At 36.1% G+C, this 26,629-nt stretch overlaps 1 protein-coding gene across 3 annotated transcripts in view; it reads right to left on the bottom strand.

The window, feature by feature from the left end:
• STX18 (syntaxin 18) overlaps positions 1-26,629 on the bottom strand; it is a 60,421-nt gene that overhangs the window by 4,967 nt on the left and 28,825 nt on the right. Inside the window, exons 2-9 of one of the 3 annotated variants that reach the window (XM_026792602.2) lie at positions 22,429-22,496; positions 16,491-16,637; positions 12,834-12,949; positions 11,628-11,705; positions 11,458-11,524; positions 7,986-8,101; positions 3,490-3,578; positions 353-411 (exon numbers count right to left, since the gene is read on the bottom strand). In XM_026792602.2, the coding sequence (XP_026648403.2) occupies positions 353-411; positions 3,490-3,578; positions 7,986-8,101; positions 11,458-11,524; positions 11,628-11,705; positions 12,834-12,942 (518 nt within the window). In that variant the 5' untranslated portion in view covers positions 12,943-12,949; positions 16,491-16,637; positions 22,429-22,496. Of the gene's footprint in view, positions 1-352; positions 412-3,489; positions 3,579-7,985; positions 8,102-11,457; positions 11,525-11,627; positions 11,706-12,833; positions 12,950-13,614; positions 13,765-16,490; positions 16,638-22,428; positions 22,497-26,629 lie in introns of those variants that run through there. The other 2 variants (XM_005485753.4, XM_074541754.1) reach the window with 2 other exon arrangements.

Here is a 26,629-nt window from a genome sequence, read left to right as displayed (position 1 = left end):
CCAAAAGTCAGTTTCTAGCTTGAGTAGCTGTTTGGGTGTTCTGCACAGCTGGGGAGAGTGATGGCACCACTGCCTGCCTCTGCACCTCCCCTACTGCCATCTGGATATCCAGCAGACAACAGGACAGAAATGGAAAATGTAGTACTTTAAAATGTGGATAAGGGAGAATGTAAGAATGCCTTCCATATGTAACCAGTGCTGCCATTGGGACAGCACATGGTTCCTTTCCTGGGCACTGGTGATTTGTCCCAGGAGCAGGCAGGTGTCCTGCAGCTAATGCCCTGCACACGGGGGCTGACTGGGGCATGGGACCAGCACAGGCCACTGTCTGTCAAGGGACAGAAAACTGTACCTGACTTCATCGAAGAGATTGTTCATCTCACCAACAAGTCTCTGGTTCTCCTGCTCAAACTGGAAAAAGGGGAGAAGGAAATGACACATGAAATTTATAGGTTTAACTTCCCAGAAGTGAGTCTGAAATGACAGGTATGTGTTTGAAGAAGGGTAACAGTATCTTACAGAGAAAGGTTTAGTCTTCTGACATGGGCAATTTCTATCATAAAGAATGAAGAAAAAATTTTTATTTCTTTGAACATCCAGATTTTTTTAAACATCCAGATTTCTTTTTGTACAAGAGGCTCACTGCCTACCTTATTGGTAAAGAACAGCCTTCTCTTCTGGGCTAAAGGATCCCACAGAGTCTAAGAGGAAGGTTACTGGGCACTGCCATCTTCACTGTGGGTAGCAGTCTCAGGGAAGGTGCCCAGCTCCATGAATGGAAGGGGAACAGAGAGCAACATACTGCACAGTTCCATTGATTTCCACTCTAAAGATCCAATGGTTTTGTCAAATGAAATAATACCAGCATTGCAACACATTCAAGTGTCATTGTCACTGCTGTATGTAGTGACACCACCTACAGAGCAGAGCATTTTTGAAAATATAATAGCCTAAAATATATTTATATTTACTTCACAGCAGCAGATGCTGTGCTTCATCACTGCACTGCTTTACATTCATGACTATTCTATGTTTGGTTCTGGTGGAGTCACCTCACAGCAAAGCCAAGGCACAGGGCAATGAAATAGAGCCACAAGATTTAGTGCTGTGATTGCCAGTTGGTCCTTGAGTTAAGTGGGGCCACCATGCTGCAATTGTTTTTTCTGGCTTCTGTAAGGATATCTGTACAAATATTCAACATTAGAAATCCCCTATTTAACTGCCTGAAAAACCAGATGGTAACTAATTGAGAAGACAAATTTTCAGTAAAGAAACAGTGAATGACTTTAATCCTTTACAAATAGCACAAATCCACTTGAAAAAGTATTCTTTTAAAAGTCTCTTTGATATTTAAAACCTTCCACTGGCACAGATTGCCTTTTAAACTGCTAAATGATCTTTGCAACTTGAAATCATGGCTGATGGAGCACTTGCACAGACAGCTGTTAAGATATGCTAAAACAGGCAATTGAACAAAGGGTTTGAGCTCTGTCCACATCATACACCAGTGCGTCACAAAGGGATTTACATGACGGGAACATAAAACCAAACTCTAGCAATCAGTATAGCTCAGTGATTTATGGCTTATTGAGTAGCTTCTTTTATGATAGTGAAATATTCTGTTACCAAAGTATGGCATAAAGTGACAAACTGCTTAATATATGGCTAAAAAATCCAAGGCATAAAATAAATAATCACCACTCCTTTTAGTTATTCCATGAGAGAAGTTATTAGATGTGCTGCCCCTGAATTTAAGACAAAACCAACCAACGAAAAAAAAGATGAAGTCAGAGAAAAGTAGATATTTTCATGACTCCAAACAGCAGAGATTTTTCCCACTCAATGCAATCACAAGACATCTGCTCACAATAACTGTAAAAAACATGAATATACCTGTATTCAGAGTTATAAACTGAAATTTATTGTGTAAATCATGCAGTAGGTCTGTAAATATTTTGGCCAACATCAAGCTCTCTCCTGAGGGTAAACTAGTGATAGGAATTGGTGCTTTAGCAATGATAGGGCTTTAATTCATTATTTTATCTACATGAAGGATCATGGAACCATGACTGAGGATTTGCTATGATATGACACAAACCATCCCAATTTAAAGCCAACACAGCAGTTCACAGATTGCAGCTATCCTCTTCATAGAATTATATAGGATAGAAAAGATCTTATAGATCAAGATAACAACCCAAGGCCACCACTACACCATGTCCCTAAGTGCCACGTCTACATGTCTTTTAAACACCACCAGGGATGGTGACTCCACCACTGCCCTGGGCAGTTGGTTCCAAAGCTCAAAAACCCTTTCAGAGAGGAGATTTCTCTACAAAACACAACCTGCATTAGTTTTCGGTCAGAAGGCCCTCTCAGAGCCCAGCTCTCATTTCATGGAGGCTGACAGCAAGGGGCCTAAAAGTATTGTGCCTAAAGAAAGGAGAATGATAATATGAGCAGAATTATCTTGTAAAAGAAAACACAAAGCAGGAATAAACCTCTAGATTTTAAACTGGCACTCAAGAACAACATGAGAGCATCCAGAGCAGCCTTTGAAGAACATTTTCTCTTTAACAAGCCATACCGTAATTGTGTGCAACTCAGTCATCTCTGACTGGAAGAATGATGTGCACTGTGTCTGGGAACACCTCCAATCACTGCCAAGGAAGCTCCACAAAGTCACACTGCTGCAGCCCTTTGCCCTGTAAAGCTCACTCTTCTGATAGCTGCACAGCTACTGATTGAAATCAGTTCTTTTGTCTTTATATAAACCCAAGGCAGTGTGTGGTAATGTAGAGAGGTATTCTAAGAATTTTGAACTATGTTCAAAATGATAAATTTTAAGAGTATCAAAAAATCTGACAGGCTGTCAGCAATCATACCTATGTCAGAAATTTCCTATTCAAATGTAAGCAGAATTGGATCAATCTATAAACATGCAAAGAAATGCAAAAGTGTTAAAATTAATGAAATTCTGTTGTGACAGACATCTTGTAGCTATTCTTTCTAGGAAACCAATCTGATTTTGATAATAAAAAATAGAAATAAAATGAAGTATAACTTCACAGTAATAGTTAAACAGTACAACTATTTGTGTTCTAGAAACTATCCAAGGAAAAAGGGCAAACAATTTATTCTTTCAGAAGTTTCATAATGCTTCTTTTGATGTTGCCTTGACTTCTATTGTTTACAGACTAAACAAAGCAACTTGTGATTGTAGTGGTAGAAAACAATTTTAATTGTGATTGTTGAAAGATAGTTTTTATTAATTTCATGTCTCCATGTAAATATTTTGTAGCATTTTTAAATACTAGCTGCTACCAGAAAAACTAGGAAGTCACAAGCAAAAGGTGTATCTTTTTACAGCATTATTCTGCATAAAATGTTAAAAGTTAATTTAGGTGAATCTGTACTTCTTTTTTTTACCCCACGTGAGTACAACAGAAAATACAATAAAATGGACAATTAGACACAGGATAAACATACCATTTGTATTTCTTCAGGTGACAGCTCATCTTCACCTCTGCTATCCCCCCATAATCCAAGGTTACTTTGGGCATCGGGCAGATTCCTGTCTGTAAAAGAACCACCAAACACTTGAGACACTGAATAGCACAGGGCACTGAGTAGTAAAGTAAAAGTAATTTTTCATCCATGTTAGACTGATCACGAAATTGTTGTATCTCCTTTGTCACTTACTGAGATTCACTCTGTATTTACAGCACAAAATTACACCAACAACCTTTAATTTCCAAACAAGGCCAAAGGTCTTCATGCAAGTTTAATTTTGTAAACTAAAGGGAGGTCCATTAACATACTGACTGGGAGGGATATAAAATAACACATAATGCACTACAAGAGCTTTTAGGGCACAAAATACTGTAGCAGTTGTCTTTTAACAGATAAAACCACACAATTTTCAAAATGACAGCCTATATGCAAAGTATTATCTTCCAGTAAGACTTGACAGAACCAGCAGCTCTCCTCCTTTCAGAAACTACAGACAGAATCTCAAAGATGTTCTGAGCAAAGCTCACAGATGAACTCGATTTTGTCATGCTCTTTAAACTTCCTCTTACAGTGCAAATCCCACACCACACTGTGCAAGGGGTCCTCCAGCATATAACAGGAATCAGCTCCAACCCCACAAATTAACCATAGCACATCAAAGCTGCTTCAGTCATTCCAGTAGTGTTTTCCCTTTGATTAAAGCTATTCATCTGCATAAATCTTTGTATAAGTCTGGCATAAAAGATCTTGAAGGGCTATTTCTGGGATATTCCCTTCTGGAAGATTTAATTTTAGGCTTAATTATATACTTCTGGTTATAGAGGAAGAAGTTAGAAGAGAGAAAAGAAACTGCTACAAGAATCCACTGTTTCTGAAGCTGTTCTAGCATCAGTGTTTAAAAACCTTGTAAGACTGCAGCCTTGAGAGAGCCTCTCCTCTCCCCACTGGCTATAACAATCTTACAAAACCCAGGAGAGATATGTACCACCCCACAATGGATCAGCCCTCAACCTGCTTTGAGGCATCAGATGCAGGTTGCAAATTAAAACACAGAAAGATTTAGGTTTTAGTTTTTCATACATTTTAGGCTCCCTATTTATTTCAGTCAATCTTTTAAGCATTTATGTGTATTTCAATTTGTTTTCTTATAACTTCCTAGACATATTTTTTTGAATTGCTTAAGCAGCACTAATGCATCATCATTCAGAGGCTGAAGCCTTGTCTTGGGAAGCCTCTGAAAGAAGTGGTCTTATTTATAAACACATACATGAAAAGAGGTAAAAGGAGAAGTTTTCCTTTTTTATTCTCCATGATAGTATTTATGCAACTCTTGAAAATATCAATACTGTAAAAGAGTACTGTCTATGTCTCCTTTATAAACTTTTTTTTGCCTTCCAACAACCTAACCAGGATGCATAAACAATGACAATGTTACAAATGGGGGATGCAGTAAGGAATATAATAAATTTATTTTAAACACAACCTCAAACCAAAAAATAAATCAGCTCTTTCTTATAGTAGTAAAGTATAAATGCAAGAATCTCTTTAAGGATTGTTTAGAAAGCATCCAAGTATTTTTTCCATGGGGTATTATCAGTATTTCAAATCTATTCCACAGAATCACAAAACTTATTTGTTTAGGTAATCAATGTATTTACCTTATATCGAAATTACAATAAATTATTTACTGTATTTGAACAAAATAAGATAATTAGTTTATGGAGAAGAAAAAAAAAAGAGAAAACCCAGAGGAACCAATTAGTTTCAGGCCCTGCCAGCACTGTAAAAAAACAGCACCTGTATCCAATGTGATGGCTAATAAGCAAATATACTTATGGTAAGAGGTAAGCAAGACACATGTATCTCCCCAGGGTTCCTCCTGTCACTGTGGGGTGTTTTGGGCTTTCTGCAGCTTTCATGGAGCTGACATTAATGCTTTTCTGCAATTCAGCTGGCAAAAGCCAAACTACATTTTTATTTCAGAAAGAGAAGTAGTTAACTTGTGACAGAGATATAAAATAATGATCAAATACTCTGAACCTTTTTCCACACTGAAAGGAGACAGCTGCTAAGCTTGTGGACCAGTTCAAAAGCTACTCATTATTTACATTTATTTCCATGAACTAAATGTCAAATTTGTAATATGCAAATAAATACTGCCAGTATATAAAAGCACTCTCCACAGAGACTATTTTCCTACCATGAGGCATGTCCACTATAATTCTAATGTAAACAGGTGCTTTGCCACAAAACAAAGGTAATCACATTTTGCTTTGGTTTCTGCCAAAAAACCAGACAAAACCCAAGTTGTTCTTCAGCACATTAAGTAGCACATTCAGCTGTTCATAATTGTGTTCAAATTAAGGACAGAACCACAAGCTGCTCTCAAAAGTATCTTTACAGATGAGATTTAACCCAAGGGACCCAGGCATGGTGCTGATGGCTAATTCATAAAAACAAATCATCACCATTCTCTAAACCACCAACATCTTGAAGATGAAAGAGCTGATTTTAAAATGCAAGCATTTCTCTGGTTTCCTAAAAATTTGAAAAGTTACTTTAAAAAAAGTATAAATCAAAGGCTGTAAAATTTAAGCTGAGCTTCTTGTTTCCAAGTCATCTTGTTCATGTTATTTTCACACTTTGACAGCCACCTACCAGCAAAGTCACAAGGCTGATTCCTATAAGCAGCAGCAACCAGCACTTAGCCTTATGTGAGGAATCACAGGCTGTGTGCATTTGCATACTGTTCCAGACAGATTTATTTTGATATACAAGTCTCATAGTTTTCTCAAAGTCTACTCAGCAACTCCTCATAAGTACTGCAGCAGCACCACTTGTGTGGCAGGACCCCTACTTTCTCATAAAGATTAAAGCAAAAACTCATGAAAGTGAGAACTGGAGTAATCAAAATTAATATGCAATAAAACAGCTGCATTTCTATTTACTGCAGTGGTTTGCTGTGTCCAAGGCAACCAAGGAACAGTATTTCCCACGGTGTGGCACAGATTTTTGGAGCTAAAAATTGTAATGACACTATGTGGTGGGAGAATGCAGGGACATGTGGTAACAAGGAAAGAGCACAGGGCAATGAGGATGCTACTATGCTGCTGCTTCTCCAGTGGCACCAGCTTACAGCTGCAGAACACTGATAACAGGTTAAGGTGAAACTCATCTGTGTGCCTGTGTGCTGCATCACTTATGACACACTATAAAAAGGTAAGCACTAGAAATGGCACATAATCAAAACCTGTACCTCTTATGATAAATTCAGTGTTAGAGGGGGGAAAAAAGGCACACTGATAGGGCTGCAGAAGTACAAACTGGTTAGAAAGATAAGCAAAGCCATTATCAGAAAATGAAGTTGTTCAGTCATTGTGAGGTAATTCAGTGTTAGAGACTTCATCCAGAAGTGGAGCACCCACTTCACATGAATCCATGCTCTGTACGGCCCTGGAGTCACCGAACAGAAGAACTTTACTCTTAATAAAATCACTAAAGAAACAACAACTATTTATCAGAATAATATGGCCAACCACTGCATTTATTCTATCTTGACAAAGTATTATCACAATGTAATGTAATTAGAAGGAAAAAAAATTCCTGCTGTAAATCACAGGGTACCTTGGTCTCCTTTAGATGAAGAGTGGGAGACCACAAGCCAGGGAAAGCAATTTCAGAATCACAGAAAGATCTCTAGGCATGAAACGTGAAATTATCTGCATAGTACTCCAAAAGGCACTTAGCTCCAAAGCTCTGCCAGTACCCACATCCCAGGACAGGCTGAAATGGCTAAGAGAATTGAAATGGCTTCTATCCCTCAGCCTAGAAGCAGCCAACCAGGAATGAGAACCAATGCTCACAAATCCCATCAAGACCTGCACCATCTGAAATGACCCCAAGGTCAGAGATACTGTTTTGGACTTCTGGCTATCTCCTGCCCCTGAAAGATGAAATGAAATTCTCCCAGCAGGGCAACTCAAAGCTGTCAAGAAGAAAGCCCCAAAACTACTGGATGTGACCAGCCAATAACCTCCTCTGTGAGCATGTTCCACCTTCGAGTTCCTACTGCAGGAGTCTCCTACTCAAGGTCTCTGTGCTTAAAAACTAAGAATGTTCTGAGAGAGTCATTGACCTACTTGCTAATTCCTTGCATTCAGTGAAAGAAATATGGAAAATTAGACAAATTTCAGAAGATATTGATAAAAATAAATGAAAAGGAAACAGTACATAAAGAGGTTATTAAGAAGATGAAGAATTCAGCAGAGCATATGATTTCTTTAGCTGGTATGTCAAAAAGCTTAAGATTTTGCTTCCTCAGTCTCACAGTATGCTTCACAGAAGCTTGATCATCTCAAGCGAGATGAAAATGGAAAACCTGCCAGTCATAGCAACTGGCCCTTCTAAAGTGAAGTACTATCAACCAGACAGGTCTTGCCACAAAAAGTAATGTAACTACATTTTATTCCTACCTTTGCTTTCCTCAGCAGAAAGTTTTTCTTCAGAATCCTCTAAAGCACTCTGTGAAGATTTTTCAGCAGAAAGAGGTGATTTGGACACGTTGCTCTGCTCAGGTTCAAGTTTGGACCTAGAAGTACAAGAGCCAATGATTTAACTAATAATATACAGATGTATTTCTCTAAAATGAGAAAAAACACCGATTACTAAATTCAATACTTAAACTCTTGTGAACTTCACATTAAAGATTTTCCAGTCGAGATACAAAATCTGCTTAGCAACTGTCACTGAAATATTGCTACAAAGGCAAAGAAAGTGTGAATATTATTCCTGGACAAAATGCACCACATGCTCAGAGTTGAGAATATTGAAGGCTACAGCATAAAAATACTGATACTTTATTAAACTTCTTTTCAAACATCCAGTGTATAAATATTATTTTTTTAGCCAACATTTAGGTCATATGAAAAATTTTTAGCAGCAACGGCCAAGCACTACTTCTTTATTTTTTTCAAATAATAATGACAATTTTACTTTATATTTTCAATTGTCATAAAGGAATTACCATGGAATTAGCTTTTTATACTACTTCTTAGTCCCTATTAGGTAATTTTAATACAAAGACAATGCAAAACACAAGAAGCTTATTCAGTGATTATATATTAAGTACTTGTCAAGTATGTTTCAGTGTGGCATCAAAAAATGTTGAAATTAGTGGTAAAGTACTTTTTCCAGTAAATTTCTGTGGTTTATTGTTGTCTACAATGAATTCTGTAACTGCTAAATAGCAATCAGTTAAATGTTTAGTAATGCTTTTGAAGAAGATAAAGAACCAAAAACCAATGGGTGGAATCCTGCTGCGCCAGGTAATTCCACCCTACCCTTTATCACTTCCTACCCTCTCAAATATAATCAGCAGTTAATCTCATTATGATTTGCAATTCTCCCCTGTGCCTAACAGAAGGTCCTGCTTTTTGTGTTCCTTCATTGCATTGTGCCTAAATTCTAACCTTAATTAGAAAATTCTGTGAAAACCAGAATATAATGCAATTGCCATCAGTGAGTGATTGCTACTTAACAGTAGCAGGGAACCTTTTTTAGTGATAAAATCTCTGCAAGTATTAGGCTTTTGGTAATTTTGCAAAGAAGAATTCTTCTCTAATCTCCTCCCTCTCAAATTTGCCTAATGATAAGAAAAAAAATACTTATCTACATATCTGTGCAGTTCAACTGATAGTTTTAGTACTACTAAAACACCAATTCCCCAGGTAACAAAAATATCAGCTTGATTTGAATAATTCCATACATAATTCACAAAATCTTCTAATGGAAAAGAAGTTTAAAATTGAAATTAAATATAATCTTGAAGACCAATGAACACTAAAATTGAAAAACACAACCAAGTACTTTACAGAAAGAAATGCTTGTGTTTCTATTTCTCATCTTTTCTTTCTGTGAAACTAGTCCTAACCAGCAGAACTTTTAAATCAAAATATGTGAGTGAATACATAAAGGCAACTTCTGTAAGGAAATTATAACACTCAGGCAATTTGTTGAAGAGCTTAGGATAGTTATCAATATAGAAGGAAACATGATGAAATATATTTCTATAGCAAACTTTTCACTATTGTCTGATACACACATATTTTAAAGTGATTAAACTGCAGGAAAGAAGAGCTGCACTAGGATTAATTTATTTCTAAAGAAACATATTCCTTTATTGTTTGTTGTCGTTATTGTGCACAGTATCGGAATATAGGAAACTTTCAATTTAAAATGAACACAGTGTCTGGGGTGCACTGTATAAAAGATGCCTGGTTCTTTCAAGGTACATGTTCTTATCACATAAAGCACCTGCTGAAATCCTCAGGGAAGTTACAAATCAATTATACTGGTTTTCTTTAAGTCATAATAAAGATTGGGCTATGCCCTGTGATTTATTTGAATTGAATTTTAATTTAAATGACAATTGAGCCACTACATCACATCTGCAATGCATACAGACTCCACCTGGTCAACATCTGTGTTCTAGTTCTTACATCCACAAAGAAAGACATAGAGGGACCCTCCAATAATAAGAATGTATCTTATGGGTTAATTCTTAATGCCTTACTACTCTTTAGTTAAGTGGTACTGAAATAATGCATCAAATTGAGGTTTTTTCTCTGCTTATACATCTGAGAAATCCTGAACCTGGGATTTCACATGGGAAGAGTAATGTAAGAGTATTAACTAACAGAAGAGCTCATATTCATTAGCTACTGCTTCGACTGCAGGAACAATACTCTCTTTCTTTGAAGCTCTTTCACATGAAGAATCCTGATAAGGTTCTGAATTTTTACACATTAAAATATCACATTGTTTCTGTATAGCTTTTTTCTGAAAAGTTATGGGAGCTACAAAAACACCAACGCTTTACTTTTCTCTCATTACTTTTTACCAAATTTCAGAAGTAGTTTGGGATATTTTGTTTTCTTGGTTTTGGTCTGATCCTCCACATGTACTACCATTTATGTCTCACAATGATATATTTCAGTGAATCTAATTGTGCCTAATCAGGCTGAATCATTCTGAATAAAATACACTTATGAACTTTTGAAAAAAATCTCTCTGGGTTCAATGTAACTGTAGCTGATACTACACCAAACTGATAAACCAGCATCAAGTGTTGGAAAAATGCTCAAGAATTTATTTATGTGCACATTTTTTTAAATTAAAATATAGATAATGGACCTTGAGGTTATTATCCAAATAATGCAGAATGAGAAGACATGGGAAGTTTCTCAGGTACTGAATAAACTGCAAACCTCCTCACTTTCCCTGTCATTCTCACAACTGGGAGTATGCAGAAAAAGAAAGTGAAGAAGTACAGGGTTTGAAACTTGACTGAAAAAAAATCCCACCAGACCAAAAAGGCAGCAAGCAATCACCTTTAATGTCTCCTAGACATGTTCAGCTCTACATAAGCAGCCTTAACAAGTGCCACTATAAGAAGTGGAAGCTCTTGTTTCAGTTCAGAAGTTACATTCTAGTTTTTTATTTTCATCATGTTTCTGCTTGCCATGAACACCTGCCATCTCAAGTAGTATTTATTAACAACACAGTCAATAAATACTTGTTTAGCAGAAAGATAGGACCTTGAAAAAAAAAAGTAGAAAAAAAATTGGTGAATTTGTAGAAGTCAAATAGATTTATTAACCCACATTTTTCTATTTGGTCCTTTATCCTTTACCTAAATGAGAACTACAACACTATAATGGCACTTTGCCACTTTCAGACTTGACTTCACATGCCTGAAGTGGAAAAAGCCCTAGAATGCACCTGTTGACTGCAGAAGTTGCTCATCCAACCACAAACTTCCATTAAAACAATCTCCTTAGCATCTAAACATGAACAGTTTTGAATAGTTTTAAACAGAATAGTTTTGCTGAGTGTCCCACAAGTGAAAGGCACAGTTAAACTATAAACTTTTTTGACACTACTCACAGTCTCTTCTTATCTATCACTCGCTTAACTCGGATGGCTCTTTGCTCAGAATACAGCTTGCACACTCCTGTTCAAGACAGCAGTAAACAAAATTTCAGGTTAAAAGAGCAAGATTCCATTCTTGGAAAATGAAATCATCCATTTGTAACTATTCAGTAAATACTAAGTACTTTTTAAGTAATCTTCAATGAAGTCCAAGACAGCTGTTCTGTGCTCCTTCACCTGAGCAGACTGGACACCCTTGTGTGCTGAAATAGAAAAGAAAATATAAAACAATCTTTTAACTTTTTACAACAATTCCACAACAGTTTGCACTTTCAGTTGATATGCAAGTTATATTCAAAAGCCTAGTCACATTTTATATATGTTATGTATTAATATTTCTTTTAAACATAGCTATATTTAAATATAGATTCTCTAAAAGAGCAAGTCATTACAACAAACCAAAAAATGAAAATAACTAGTGTCCTATGATATTTTTATATATGCCACAGAGTTCTATTATGTCAAATAAACTCTAAACAGGAATAAGTGACATCTAGCTAAGAACAGCAGAATAAATCTAGAGATATAACTTACTTGAATTTTCTGGTGTACAGACTATGTGGAAATTTTTGGGATTTATTGTGTCAAATCCTTTTAATTCACATATATAGATATTTTTCATTTTTATACTATGCAGTTCCCATGCATGACTGACATTCAATAATTCTGAATAATGCTCCAACTATGTTTAGATGGCATTTTAAATCTGATTAAAATCTTTTGTGTATCAATAAAATACAGAGATGCAGCAAGTCAACTTGAAAATAGTAACACAGAAATTCTCTCTCTACGACTTTCACAAGATAGTGTAGTAAAGGTATGACTCCCATATTCAGGTTGTCAAAAACACTTTTAATCTACCAGGACACTGTTAAAGTTAATTATCTCTAACTTGGAAGTACTATACCTGTAATACCTCACAGGCAGACAAGCTAGTAAAAGACAACCATCAAATCTAGTTAGCTTTGGTTTAGGCCCCTCTGCCAAAGTGCAGAATTACTACTCAAGTAGCAAATATTTAAGACCCTTTTTTATACTTGTTAACCTTGAGTGTTTCTGTGCTATTACTCAAAGTTTGAAGTTCAAATACTGGTATTTGAACACATAAACAAAATTCTATGCTGTGGCTTCTTTTTCCACTATCAGTAAAGAAAATGGAATTACAGTACTAATCAGCCAATGGGATTACACCAATTCAAATAAAAAGGCAAGTAGACTTCCCCCATCTTTTTCCTAAAGCATTTAAGATTCACCATTATGTACCAATATTCAGCATTACCTCAGCCTTTATCAAGAGCTAAAAAAACCCATGTAAGAGCTGCTTAGTTTACCTTCTGTTCTGAGCTGATGAATGGCATCAGCACACGTTCTCATAAACACCTGGGCATCTTGATCTATCTGGTCACGCTCTGTATCTGTCATCCTCACATACTCAGACATAACATGGCTGAGAAACAAGAAAAACTTGTCACTTAAAAAATCCCCAACATAAAATCCACAAGCACACACCTTACACCTTCTTGTGACCTACCATCTTTGTGAGAACTTTTCTGCAACACTGATTTTCACAGAAAAAAATAATAAGTACAGTAACTACCACTGATCAAAATGCTACTCCTATAAAGTTGGGAGGCTTTTTTTAAGAACACTTTTACTAGTAAAGTATGTAGAAAAAAGAGTATCTCCTATGATCTTGTACATAACCAAACACAGAGCAGATAAGGAGAAAATACAGCTAGAAAATATAACATCACCCTTGGTACTTATTCCAATAAAGTGTCCTAAAAACACAAAACCAATTCAGATAAAGGAATAGCTCAAATACTGAAAGAAGTACAAAAAAAAGAAAAAAGGAATTTTCATTATCCCCAAATACAGTGCTTCATTTTAAAAGTAGCTCTACTATGAAATTGTGACTTCAAATGAGAGAAAGAATACTGGATGCACAATTATAATATCAAATTGATTGCAGTATTTATTATAACCTGTTCCCATTGTTTATTTCAATTTTAGATTATATATTATGCATTTAGTATTTTCTAATGCTATTAATATATATTTTTGTTGCTAAATTAATAAAAATTGAGACCCGTCCTTAAAATATTAACTCACTGTAGGTAACCAGCAGAAGAGCATATTGTATGGAGATATTTAACAGTGTTTCCATAGCCATAGGTGACACGATAAAACTCTGCTACAGCAAAAAAAGTTCATCTTGTGTTTCCTGATGATGTAGTGATCACAGCCTATTATACCTGCTCTTTAAAAAAGGAAAGAAAACCTTAACTCATAGCTGCATTTGAAATTATGTTTAATATGTGAAAATTTCCTCACGTGTAATGCAACTACATTGCTACAGTAACACAAGTAAAAAGAGGTCTTCAATATTTAGCCTGATATCTTTAGAGATCTCTTACACAATTCACTGCAGTAATGGCAAAGCTCCCCTGTGTCTGCTGCAATCCCAGGCACAGGAAAGCAGGAAAGCCCATAACCAGTTCACACAACCCTGTCCCATCAGCTCATCCCATACAAATCCGGCAGCTCCCTCCTCCATCATCAGTGTACTGCAAGCATGGCTCTAGATCCCCTCCACAAAGCTTTAGGTATACTCTAAATAATAATACTCTAGAATACTCTTTGAGTATTATATCACAATCTCCTCATTCCCATCCCACATTACTGGTTTTACATAAAAAATCAGCATATTGTTCATCTGAAAATTACTATCTGCTTATTGGTCAGCTAGTAAACAAGCTCATATTAGCAAGCAAACAGTAAGACAAAGTAATTAGAAGTAATATTCTATATTTTATGTGTTTGTTTCCAAAACTGCCATGTATTTGACATCTAAATATCAGGGCTTTTTGCCCTTCCCCTGTTTAAAACTATTCTAAATGTCATAAAATTATTCTTTATTCCTTAGTAGTGTTTCCATTTATAATTCTAAGCATGTGTAAAGCTAGGAAATCCATTCCTCCATCCATTTCCACAAAGACCAAGACACAAAGGGACCATTAAGACCATCCGGTACGGCAGAATTCATAATATCATTCAGTGAGCTCAGCCTAGAGAGTTACTTGAGCATTTTAGGGCACACAGACTTAGGTGAGAAATAAGGATGGAGTAACAGCTGTATGACAGCTTCTTGATAAAAAACTCTACTCTTCTATTTCAGATTACAATCATTAATTCTGGCTGGTCTGCTATGGAACAGGATATAAAGTAAATGTGTTTATATGTCTAGCTTCTTGTACTCCTCTCAGCTTTGTAGTGTTTGAAGAGCTCCACACTTCCCAGGCACTTTTTAACATAAGAGGGTAAAATAAAGATTAAAAACTGCAAACCAGAATTTTCCTGTAAATCAGACTTAGAAATAAATAAGAAAAAATTTGCCTCAGGCACGCTTCATTTTTTACTAACAGTTTAACTAATGCTAGTGTATTGATACACTGAGGATAATTGCAACAGCTTTTTAACTTTGGGAAGTTGTCAAGTTACTTTCCCTAGTTGCTGATAGAAAAACAGGACAGATTAAATTCTTAAATAGTAGTTTCACAGCTTCAAAGCTGGTAAAATGCAGCTTAATCCAGTAAACAAGAAACAGAATACTTTTCCTTTTATAACTGCTTACAGCTTACATAGTGTCTGGTACCAGTGCTTTTGAACATGAGCTGGTCAAGGCACTCAGAGAGAAGGATACCTGAAACACAACCTCCTTGGGAAGGCAAGGCTGGAGTCATACAATCACATCCCATTATGTCAGAACACATATGGCATCCACTAGTACTGTAACAGGGTACTGAAGTCCCCACTGCACTCCCCAGTAAATCTGCACACAGAGATTATACTGAAAATCCATTTAATCACCATCCTCTACCGGAAGAGGAACCGCTCATTAAAATAAAACAGGCCAAAGAAAACCAAAACCATAGAAAAACATCAAACAAAAACCAACAGAGCAGAAAAAAATCCAGCTGTGTCTTGTAGGTCCAAGATTCAAATGCATGCTCAGAAGTGCACTGGTAGTATCTCAGCAGTGGACTGCTCCATCACTAAATCAAGAAGGGCCAAGCAAATCAGGTTTTTTTAGAAGCAATCAGAATAATTAGGAAGATATGCACAGAAAATGAATGGAGAAAGGAGGAAAATAAGATCCTCTGGATTGTCAGCCTTGCCAATATGAGAAAAATTCATAAGAAACTTGGGCTACAAGGCAACTCACTTTATTTGTGATTTTTAACAGTGAATGAAGAGTACAGTGAAGACAGTGACCATCAAGTAGGCAGATATCACCAGTCTAGAAAAAAATAGTAGGTCAAATTGCAGAGAAAATGCAAACTTAAAAAGGCAAAGACAAGAATTCAGATGAACTAGTAGTTTTCATACAGAAATTACATTATAATTTGCAATTCTGTCCTTGATAAAAAGGAAGAGTAGGCAATTAATTCAGTGAGAGATCAACTGAGCTTTGCTGAGCTCAAACAGAAAGATCAGAATACAAAGTGCAAATCAGTTCTGATTTCTATTGACAGGTCTAAGGGAACACAGCATGCAGGGACACACTCAGAAAAAGATCAAGTGCAGGATGAGACTCAGTTGGGAAGGGATGCCAGTGATAACAAGAGATTGCTCTGCCAACACTACTATAAGAAACACTTAAGAATGTGGCCCTGGCTTGTTACTCAACAGAGAAATAAAATTCTATGCAGAGTATAAATTAATTCTAGGTGTTTATTGCTTTGTTTTGGGGTTTCTTTTGGCACTAACTTTTCATCATGAATGTCACTTGAAAGCTGTAGTTACTAATTCTTTTAGCTTACTGCATCTGGGCCAAATTTAATACCTCTGTCATTTTAAAAAGATCATAATTCTTTGCTGATATTATCACCAGCAATAGCAAGTGTCAGATAGTGTATTAGTGAACAGGCTGCTGAGTGAACTGTGTGAGAGAGAGCTACATGAACCAGGTCATAGCACAAGTGTACCTGAAGGTGCAGTGGCTCCTGGTAGTAGAAGTGCATATCCATCCTATCTGTGTGACAAAGCTGTGCTCTGGAACGAACTAACCAACTTCCAAACAAGCCCAGGGTGTGAGCACATTCATACAGTGTGCAGAGACAGGAGAGCCAGCCCTGGAACAAAATGGGAAATGCATCAAATGACAAGATGGATCCTCACTACCAAGAACTAGGAGAGAATAAGCAAATGACACATTGATAAAAAGACAAAGGTCAGCAACTATCGTTGAAAATAGGGTTAAAGTGACAAAAAAGAAGTGCAGAAGACTTGTAGACCACTCAGTCTAGAAAAGCACAGGAATAAATAAGTAATATTTAAGCACTTAGGAAAGAACAAAAAGATTAAGAGCATCCAAGATGTATCAGTAGTACATCATAGGCAGTATAATTTACTGCTGGGATACAGTAACAGGTCTTATGGATGGATGAAAAGCAATCACTGCTATATTTTGGTGTGGCTCTTGTTATTATCTCACATAACATTCTCACCAATGAATAAATGAGTTAGAAGAATAGCTGAATTAGAAGAAATAACCACCATATGAATGTGAAACTGCAAAGTTGAACTTGGGGGTGGTTATACACCAAAACAGAAGGAAACACTGAGTTGTGTTTCACAGGATTTTGTCCTGAATCTGATGCTATTTAATACTTTCATTAACAATTCAGCAGAATGGAATATATACTTACTAAACTTTCAGAGGCATAAAGTTAAGCAAATTAAAACTGTATAAAGACGTCAAGACTTCAATTCAAAACAATATTGCCTGGAGAAATGACAGGAAGAATTTGAATAAGGAATGGTCAGAAGCTCTTTGCTACAGCAAGAACAACTATCTGAACCCACAGAGAATGGGGAATAACTGATTAGGGAACAGTTCTTCAGAAAGACATCTGGGATCATACTGGATCATAAACCAAACACAACAACATACTCTTGCATAAAAAGTCATCATTACAATGGGACACATTATTCTAATAACATAGATATGGAAACAGGAAAAAGCAGAATGAGAATATGAAATCTTCACTGAAAGAAATATTTTGAAGCAAGCAAAACACTAGTCATTCTTTTTTTGGATGTTTCAGCTATAGTACTTCCAGCCTAACATTTCTGTGATTCTATTTTGCTGGCAAAGCACAAGGAAGCAAAGCTGATGTTACATCAGCTTTTGGAATTAGGAATTCTGCTGCTACATAAAATATCTTCTGCCTACTAATCCAACAAAGGTAACATATCAAGACGAAAAATTTGATTTTCCTCCAACAGTGTATAACAAAAGAGAGAGAAGCAATAAGCAGAAACAAATCAGTTGCAAAATAGTAGAGATTTGCCCAACTTACCACTTGCAGATATTGGCTAGCAAATCCATACAGAAATGCTAGCCATGTGCTAAGTGCCCAGACAAGTATGGATAACCTTAGCTGCAAATGCAGCAGTCACATTCTTCCCTTTGGGCATCTACTATATTTTAAATGGTTTGATTTCCTACTTAATTAAGTTTTATGCATTTTCATTTACTGCCTTTTTCCATCCAAATGCTGTTTGACAAAAATCCAAGCTAAAAGGTCCTTGATTCAAATGACAAAACATTCCACAACATTTTTTACATAGGTTTTTTAATTCTGTGTGGAAGCCTCAGCTACCAGAATAGGCAATACAGGCATACCTGAATTAGCAGCTACAGTTTTGTAAAATATTGCTGGGATATTCCAGAGTGCTACTGTGAAAAATTACTATTTCTGAAATGTGATATATGAATTTAATGTAATTTAAATATATATATATATATATATATATAAATAATTTGAAAAGAATATCCCAGAGAACAGAAAAATATACTCCTCTAGAAAGAAAGTATTTACAGACCAGCTACATGTTTTACTACTTCAATACAACAAAAGAAGCCTTACTTCTTGTAAAAATGTGACTAAGTCAAGAAAAGAATGCAGCCTGGCATTGTACAGGAGTCAGTAAAACACTATTTTTAGAGTCCTTTAATGGTTACTTCTTTTATTGTTAAATACAAGGAAACACTCTCCACAAAACACTGTGTAAGCATTCAATGATTTTTTACTAAGTGGCAAATGATGTAACTGATTTATTACCTTGAGACAGAGAACTCCTAAAGGCAGATAAATGCTAGGGCAGGAGGCATAATTACTGGGCACTAACATTATTTTTTAAGACAGAAAGATAATTTGTTAATAATTTTTCCAGGTGTATTATTTGCAATTAACAAATGTTCAAACACTTAACTGCACAGAAGGGCTACAGAAGCATGTAATAAAGAGATACCAAAAGCCACCCATGCAGCCTTTCTGGTGGAAAGAGTGACATTTCTATTCAGAAGTCATCTACACTACACTGATCAACTACATAAGGACCTCTGCAGTTGCAAAACACAATTAATTAGATGTCTAATAATCCCAGATGGAAAGCTCTTCTCTCAAGTATTTTTCTTGTAAGTATGAGGTGTTCTGTGGAAAAAAAAAAATCTAGAATTCTCTCAATTCCTTTCCAGTGTCTCATTAAAACACTAGGGATAATGACTGGTCCTTGAAACTGCCTAAACCTTGAAAGATCCTTCAGAGAAACTGAAGGCTGTGAAGGAACCCAAGAGGATTATTTCAAATTTCCAGGTGTTAGGGCACTACAGCTAGTTCCTTGAAGTACATTTAACATAAACATATGAATTGTCTTGGTGGTTTAGTGATCAAAAACATGAAGGAGCTCATGATGAAAAGCAAAGGCACAAGTTAAGTTGTTCACAGACGAGACATCAGTCAAGTTACCAAAGACTGAAGATGGGATCTCTCCTAGCACAGTGTAAAAAGCAGCATAGGAAAGCACTGTAGCAAATGGACTGAGAGGAACAATACAGAATGTATAGCAGTCAATATACTAGAAATGGGACCTCATCTGAAATTCTCATCTGAAAGGAGTTATTGCTTAACAAGAAAAAATGAAAAAGTGCCCACATCTTGTTAGCAACTTCAGGACTCAAGAGTCCCTGCCTCCACGTTGCCAGGAAGAGTGATCAACATGTGTGCACTGGTTTTGCTTGGGATAAAGTGAATTTTCTTCCCAGCAGCAAGTACAGGGTTTGTGTTTTGGATTAGTGATGGAAACAGTGCTGATAACTCAGGGATGTTTTTGTTATTGCTGGGCAGTGCTTACACAGCGCCAAGGCCTTTCAGGCTCTGCCTCCCACCCCTCAGTGAGGAGCTGTGGGTGCACAAGGAACTGGGAGGGGACACATCCAGGGCAGGTGACTCCAACTGACCACAGGGATATTCCAGATCATATGCTTCATGCACAGCACACACAGCTGGGGAAAGAAAAGAGAAAGGAGAGGGGACACTGGGAGTGATGGCATTTGTCTTCCCAAGTCACTGTTACATGTGATGGAGCCCTGCTTTCCTGGGGATGGCTGAACACCTGCCTGCCCATGGTGAATAAATTCCTTGCTTTGCTTTGCTTGGGTAAGTGGCTTTTTCTTTCACTAATAAACTGCCTTTATCTCAAATCCTGAGTTTTCTCACTTTTACTCTTCTGATTCTCTCTCCAGTCCCACTATGGTGGCACTGAGCGAGTGGCTCTGTAGGGCTGAGCTGCCAGCTGGGGTTAAAACAATGACAAAAAATTCCTTATCACAGAAGGCAAAAACCCTACATGTAAGAGAAAGGAAATAAATCCTAATAAACAGGAGAGGATAAAGGTGCAGTGGCCTGTAAGCCAGCAAGCTTAGATCACTACATCAAGAATTTCTTGTGTTTTGCCACTTGGATATTTTGTAGGTAATAGCCAAATCAAGAAGAAAGAAAATGAATAAGCAATTACTAAGTCACTTTAGGTATTTCAGTTAAGTAGTTAAATTTTGATAAAATAGGCCAGGTTTCAAATAACCACTCTTCTAACTGACTTTATCATTGCTAAAAATTTTCCTCTAAAAATGAATTAAAGACATACCATCTGTAGCAGGATATTTCATGTTTGCCAAAAATAAAAACTCCATTACTAAAGAATTCATAGTCTTCAAAAGCAAGGTCAAAAAAGCAATTAAGAACCTGATTTTAACACATCATGAAGAAGTTTTAAAAAGCACACAATAATACAACTTGGTAACTCAAAAGCTCAATTTCATCAACACATTGTTGTGTAGTTGGAAAAACAGCAGCAGGACTGACAAAATACAGAGTAGTAATTTTTTTCATGAAATTTGACATGTCCTACATACATTTCAGCACAGCCTTTCAGTATTAAATTGTTCCAAAACTGTCCCCATTACTTGAGTATTGAAGAATTGTTAAAATTGCTGTCTTGACTGAGTGAGGCATTTGCTAAGACTGCAAGGCTGACAGCATGGATGCTATGATGCTCTTTGTATCCATGAAGTAGAACAGCACAAGTAATCTAGTACGGAATTTGACATTTTTATGTCAAACTAAACATAAGCAATTTAAGTTTGACCACTAAGAACAGAATCAACTGCAATCACAGGTGAGATCTGCAGGATTATTTTATGGTTTAGTAAAGTAAATGACACTTCTTTCCTCTCCTTAATGAAGGCTTAGGTGAGGGGAGAGGAAGGTGGAAAACATTGAGAATTACCATAACTTGTTGCAACTTGTTTACAAAAAGAACATTAAAAACTTCTGGAAATCAAACTAATCTGGACACATTTTTACTCTAACCACTTCCATTTCATGCACACTATTGTTAATAAAATACAAATAACATCCAAAATTTAAGCACTACTGACTGCTACTACAGGAATTATTTGCAGTTTCTCAACCTCTGCATGCACATTCAGTTTTGTCAGTATTAAATTGCTGGCTCCACCTAGTGTTGCTCATGCCCTATTCCTACAGGCACTGAAAAGCAGAGAGCCAGTCATAACATGGAGCTGAGCACTACTTGGAGAGAGCATCCCTGACCCACCTCACACACAGAACTGTGCACACCCTGAGCAGCATTTTCACCAGCACTGACTGAACAGCTCCCACAGGCTGTCCCTTATAAAAGAGGGCATCTTCCTTTTTTTGTTTTGTTCTTAAAATAACAAAACACAGCTTTTAAACTCTTGTGAAGACAAAAAAGGGCGCCAGAAGTCTTCTGATAACTTACTCAGAACACACTTGGACTCCACTGATGAGGCAGTATTGCTGTTACTGTGACAGACCCTTTCAGGATTAGAGTTTCTCACAAAAACTGTTCCTCCTGTATGGACTGAGCCTAAGGGACAGCAGATGGCTCATATATTCTTATTGTCTTTCCCTGGGGAAGGATATCTGTCGGGATAGCACTTCTATTGGGTATCTAGGAAGCTTTTAACCCAAAGTGATTTCAGGCTGCATTTTATCTACTTTGATAGAAGCAACAGCTCAGCTTTAGTCTGAACTGGAATACAGTCAGGGCTGATTCACCCAGTTTGTATGTAACAAAGTATCACAACAAAGCAAATGTTACATTTCTCAAATGCTACAATGATTTGTACTCAGTTAACCAAAATACAGGCTGCACTAACGTTTAGATCTTATGATAACTTGACTTAGTACCTGCAGTCCAAAAGATATTATGTTTTTCTTACAAACTTGGAAATTTGTATTTTAATTTTCTAAAAATCCTACTCTTAAAGGTATCAACAAGCAAACAGATACAGCAGTTTTTAATCATCTTCAAATTCTGAGCCTCACTTTATTCAGGTGCCCTGCTTTCTTGTGACAGTACTATTTTTCCATGTTGTAGTGGTTTACAGCAAGCCAATTAATAACCAAGCCAATCTCTGGTTTGGTTTTAGTCATTATGCCTGTAGGCTTTAAATCTGTTCACTTTATAAGCATTAAAATAAATAAATAAATAAATATTAGATTAACCCATTTAAACACAGTGTAAACTTACCTGTAAGCATTAATATAATCCTTTCTGTGTTGTAGAAGAAAATCTTTCAGCTTTCCAATATGAGAAATCTAAATGAACAGAAATCATAAATTTCAGATGATTTTATATTTGAAGTTCAGTATTCACACTTCAAACATGAATTCATAAATTTCTTATTCTACAACTAAATAGAATAATAAAATTTACTCTTTTATACTAGAATTTTCACATTTTCCAAGCAGTCAACACATAAAAATAATCTAAAAAAATCTGTTGTACAAAGGTCTAGCTTGGAGAACAGCAGTAAAAATACATTTCCTCTTTCCAAAGAAAATGAGCTAAATATAACTATAAATTATATGAAGTAATTGTAACTACAATATTAAACATTAAAAATATTAAACATGGTAACATAAAACATTATCTAAATTTTCAATCCAGAATTTAATGATTCCATAATTTAATGTACAGTTTGGAAATAAATTCATTTCGGAAGACCACACAAGAAATTTTCAACTCTTTACTGATCAGATATACATGTTCAAGTCCAGCTATCAAAACTTGTATGGCAAGGTACTGACCTTCCCCTTCTACTTTTGCCCTAATACAGTGACCAGTTTGTGCCCAAACTAAAGTGGTTTCTCTACTACCTGATAATCATTCGTAAGCTTTGCCAGATCACACATCTCAATCTAATTTCCATTTCTGAATTTCCACCTCACTCTGGATAACTTTTTATTTATTTTCTTTTTTAAGAAATCTTTACAAAGATCTTTTGGAAAGCCACAAAAAAAAAAAAAACTGAAACAACTTTTGAAAACTTCAGTCTAATTTAAAAGATTTGGTGTAGCATAAGCTGCTGCTTATTTTAGAGAATGGAGGAACTCCAGAAGTGTAGCTTAATTCACCAGAGAAATGAGAAGACATGATGGAGGGTGGGAAAAGGGAAGAGAATTCTATACATTAGCAGTATATATTTTCCGAGGCAACTTTAAAAAATATATTCTCAAATATTACTTAATAATTCAGTGTAAACAAAGCATTTTACAAGCAAGGCATTTTACAAAACAAAAGTTGTTTTCGTTTACAATAAATAAAGTTTACTCCATGTATCTGGGGAAAAGTATCAGAAACTGTTCAAGTCTTAAAATCCCATTTTCATGCAAATGATCTTTGCAATTAAACAAACAGAAAAACCATGGAGAAAGAACACAGAGTAGTTTGGATAAATAGAAGATTAATTCCCCCAATTATTTTTCTTCAAAAGCAGCTCTTTGAAAAAAAGTGCAAGGAAAAATTGTACTTTGTAAGACCACAGTAATTTGTCCAACTCAACATAAGTATTTCCTTGTGCAAATAAATAAGCCTCCATTTCCTTATTATTATTATTTGCTCTGTTTCAGTTTTACTATAATTCATCATATTGGAAAAGGATTTTCCTAGTTTTCAATTCTCAAGGTTTTTGTGCGATTATCACAGGAAATTTCATCCCATTCATAGCAAACTGAGTTCTGTCAGTACCTTCAGGAGTTTCCCAAAGTGTGTTAGCACCATTATACACAGCAAGAAGGAAATACTGCAATTGTTACAAGACCAATGAGGCACAAAGAGTAAAATAAACCATTCTACAGATTCCTTCTCATCACCACTTGAACTTATTATCTGTACAGTAATCTCTTTCTCAGCTCAGACTTGGTATGTCATCAAATTTGCTCAATATATAAGTCAAGTTTGACTATGAAAGCAAAACATCTAAAACAGTTATACAGTGTTCCAGTGGAACAATCATACTTAATAGGCAGAAAGAAAGTACTACAGAGGACAAAACAAATGTAAAATAAGAAACGCTCCAAAACATTTACATTAACACATGAGAAAACACTAAACTAGAATGCAGAAAAGCAAAATTTTGAAAGCAATAAATCTTCATATTACTGCAATAGTTACAATTTAGGAGTGATTAACAAGCAGAAAGAATCAGAATGACAAGCAAGAGCACTGTCTTACAGTAATTAATTCATCTAGTCACAAAGAGCATTCTATTTAGGCTAAAATTGTCATCATGTGTTTGAATTGCACTGACCCCACTTTGCCTCTCCTTCATTTGTAAAGCTATTTTCATGAATTTAGAATGACACCATTATGCCCATACCCACATCAAGCTCTTAGTTCCCAAGATTTGCATCAGAAGTGAGACTTCTTGTTTTCATTTCCCTCAAATTCTAACAGCATCTTCTGCAATCCTGCACTGCAGATATTTCTTTCTCCTTTTGTTACCATGTACTACTAGCACAGCTTTGAATTCAATTTGTCATAACCATATGAACAAAATTAACTTTTAAATTAAAAATAAGGTCTCACTAGTATTAAAGGGAGGGAATGCTAATTTTATTTTACAAAATTGATTGGTTTTCTGTATGATGCTCAAATTTTTGTAGATACAAAATATCCCACATTATACAAAGAGAAATCTTGAAGATATCTCCAGGGTCATCAACTTGCAATTATATATGGTGTTATCAGAGGCCCACTATACGCTCTTTACAAAGGCAGCAAGCTTCAGCCAAAAGGGAATAAAGCTTCTCCCTATTACAACTGAGTGTCTTTATTAGAATCCTATTGCTTTTTTTACTGTCAAATTATTGTCTAATTTCCAGGTTTATTGATTACCAACTTCTATATATCCCTGTTTGCTTCAGAATGGTCCTTTCCCTTAAAATTTCTGTTTCCCTGCATGTGTGTTTGATTTTACTGTCAGTAATTCATTCTATCTATCTATCTATCTATCTATCTATCTATCTATCTATCTATCTATCTATCTATCTATCTCTAACTTTTGTAGCCCAGACAAATAACCCCCAAGCTTTTATTTCCTTCTCACAGAACAGTTCTGAAGTTGCAGAACTCACAGCTTCCCTCTGCATTTGTTCCAGTTTGTATCCATCCATTTCCAATGCAAATGACTAGAAAGGCATTCACTGGTGTTGGATACTTTGTAACTATTTCTGCTGGGAAAAACCTTTTTTTTCCTACTAATTTTTCTAGATTCCAGTATGTATCTTGCTTTTACTCCACTGGTCTATGGTTTTTTTTCATTATTAATTTAGCCTAGAGTCCATGACTAAACCATTCCTCATTTATACTCCAACTGCATGACAAATCCACGCTTTCTGCTAATTTTCTTTTCATTAAACCAGCTGAAGAATATTTTAACCTTAGGAGGCTTTTAATACCAGTAGCAACGCATTGTGAACTTGGCCAAAACTAACTTTTTCTCTGTAAAAAAAGTCTTCCCTTCTTGCAACAGTTTTCTTGGGCAGTCTTTCTCACCCTGCTTTCCACTCTCTCTGGGATAAATTTTTGTATCTTTTAATTAATCTTCCAAGTAGATCTAGTAGAGTTTTAAATCCCACCTGCATTTCAGCATACCCATTCTTCCACTCCATGTACCCATCCATCATAACTGCAACTTCCAATTTGCTCTACATGCCTGTTTTCAAAACATTTTCACCACCACTTGACACAGGTGTCAAAAGGATAGATGAGAGCAATTTGAAGAAGCACAAACACATCTGAGTATTGGCCTCATTCTCATTCTTTGCATCTGGAGATTTACTTCCTTTTTCTCCCAAAGTCTGGAGCAGAGAAATAACCTGAAACCTTCAACCCTGAAATAAAGAAATTATTTCCTTCCTTCCCCTGCATCCCCACAGAGACGGGAGGGCTTAGAGAAAAGACTTTCATAGTTGGAGCACTCTTGCACTACATACTAAACGTATCTTACAGGGAAGAACACTGCTGAATTTCCAGATAACTGACATTTCTAAGGGAATCAGGGAATAAAATACCTTTTCTCACAATACTGGAGCACCAGTTATATGATTACAGCAACAGCATCCTCTTCAGCTTCTGTGCACTACCACAATATGGTGGGTTATGCTCCCTCTAACAATGAAGACTACTTAGGAAACTCCAGGCTCTCCCTCTTCTATTCCCATTCCCACTCATACTCCTTGAGGCTCAATATCACACCCCAAAACACTGAAATTACTTCTTTTTTTTTTTTTTTTTTTTTTTTAATTACTCTTCTGGAAAGAACTGGTTTCTTTCATTTCAGCTCCACAAATACCTGGACCAGCACAAGGGAGGGCAGGAGCTAAACAGCACCAGTAGGGAACTTCCTACAAGATGCATCTGCCATGAATGGATAAGGTATATTTAA

This window comes from Zonotrichia albicollis, chromosome 5, assembly GCF_047830755.1.
Source record: "Zonotrichia albicollis isolate bZonAlb1 chromosome 5, bZonAlb1.hap1, whole genome shotgun sequence".
Classification (NCBI taxonomy): Eukaryota; Metazoa; Chordata; class Aves; order Passeriformes; family Passerellidae; genus Zonotrichia; species Zonotrichia albicollis.
This window is presented reverse-complemented; position numbering and strand designations above follow the sequence as displayed.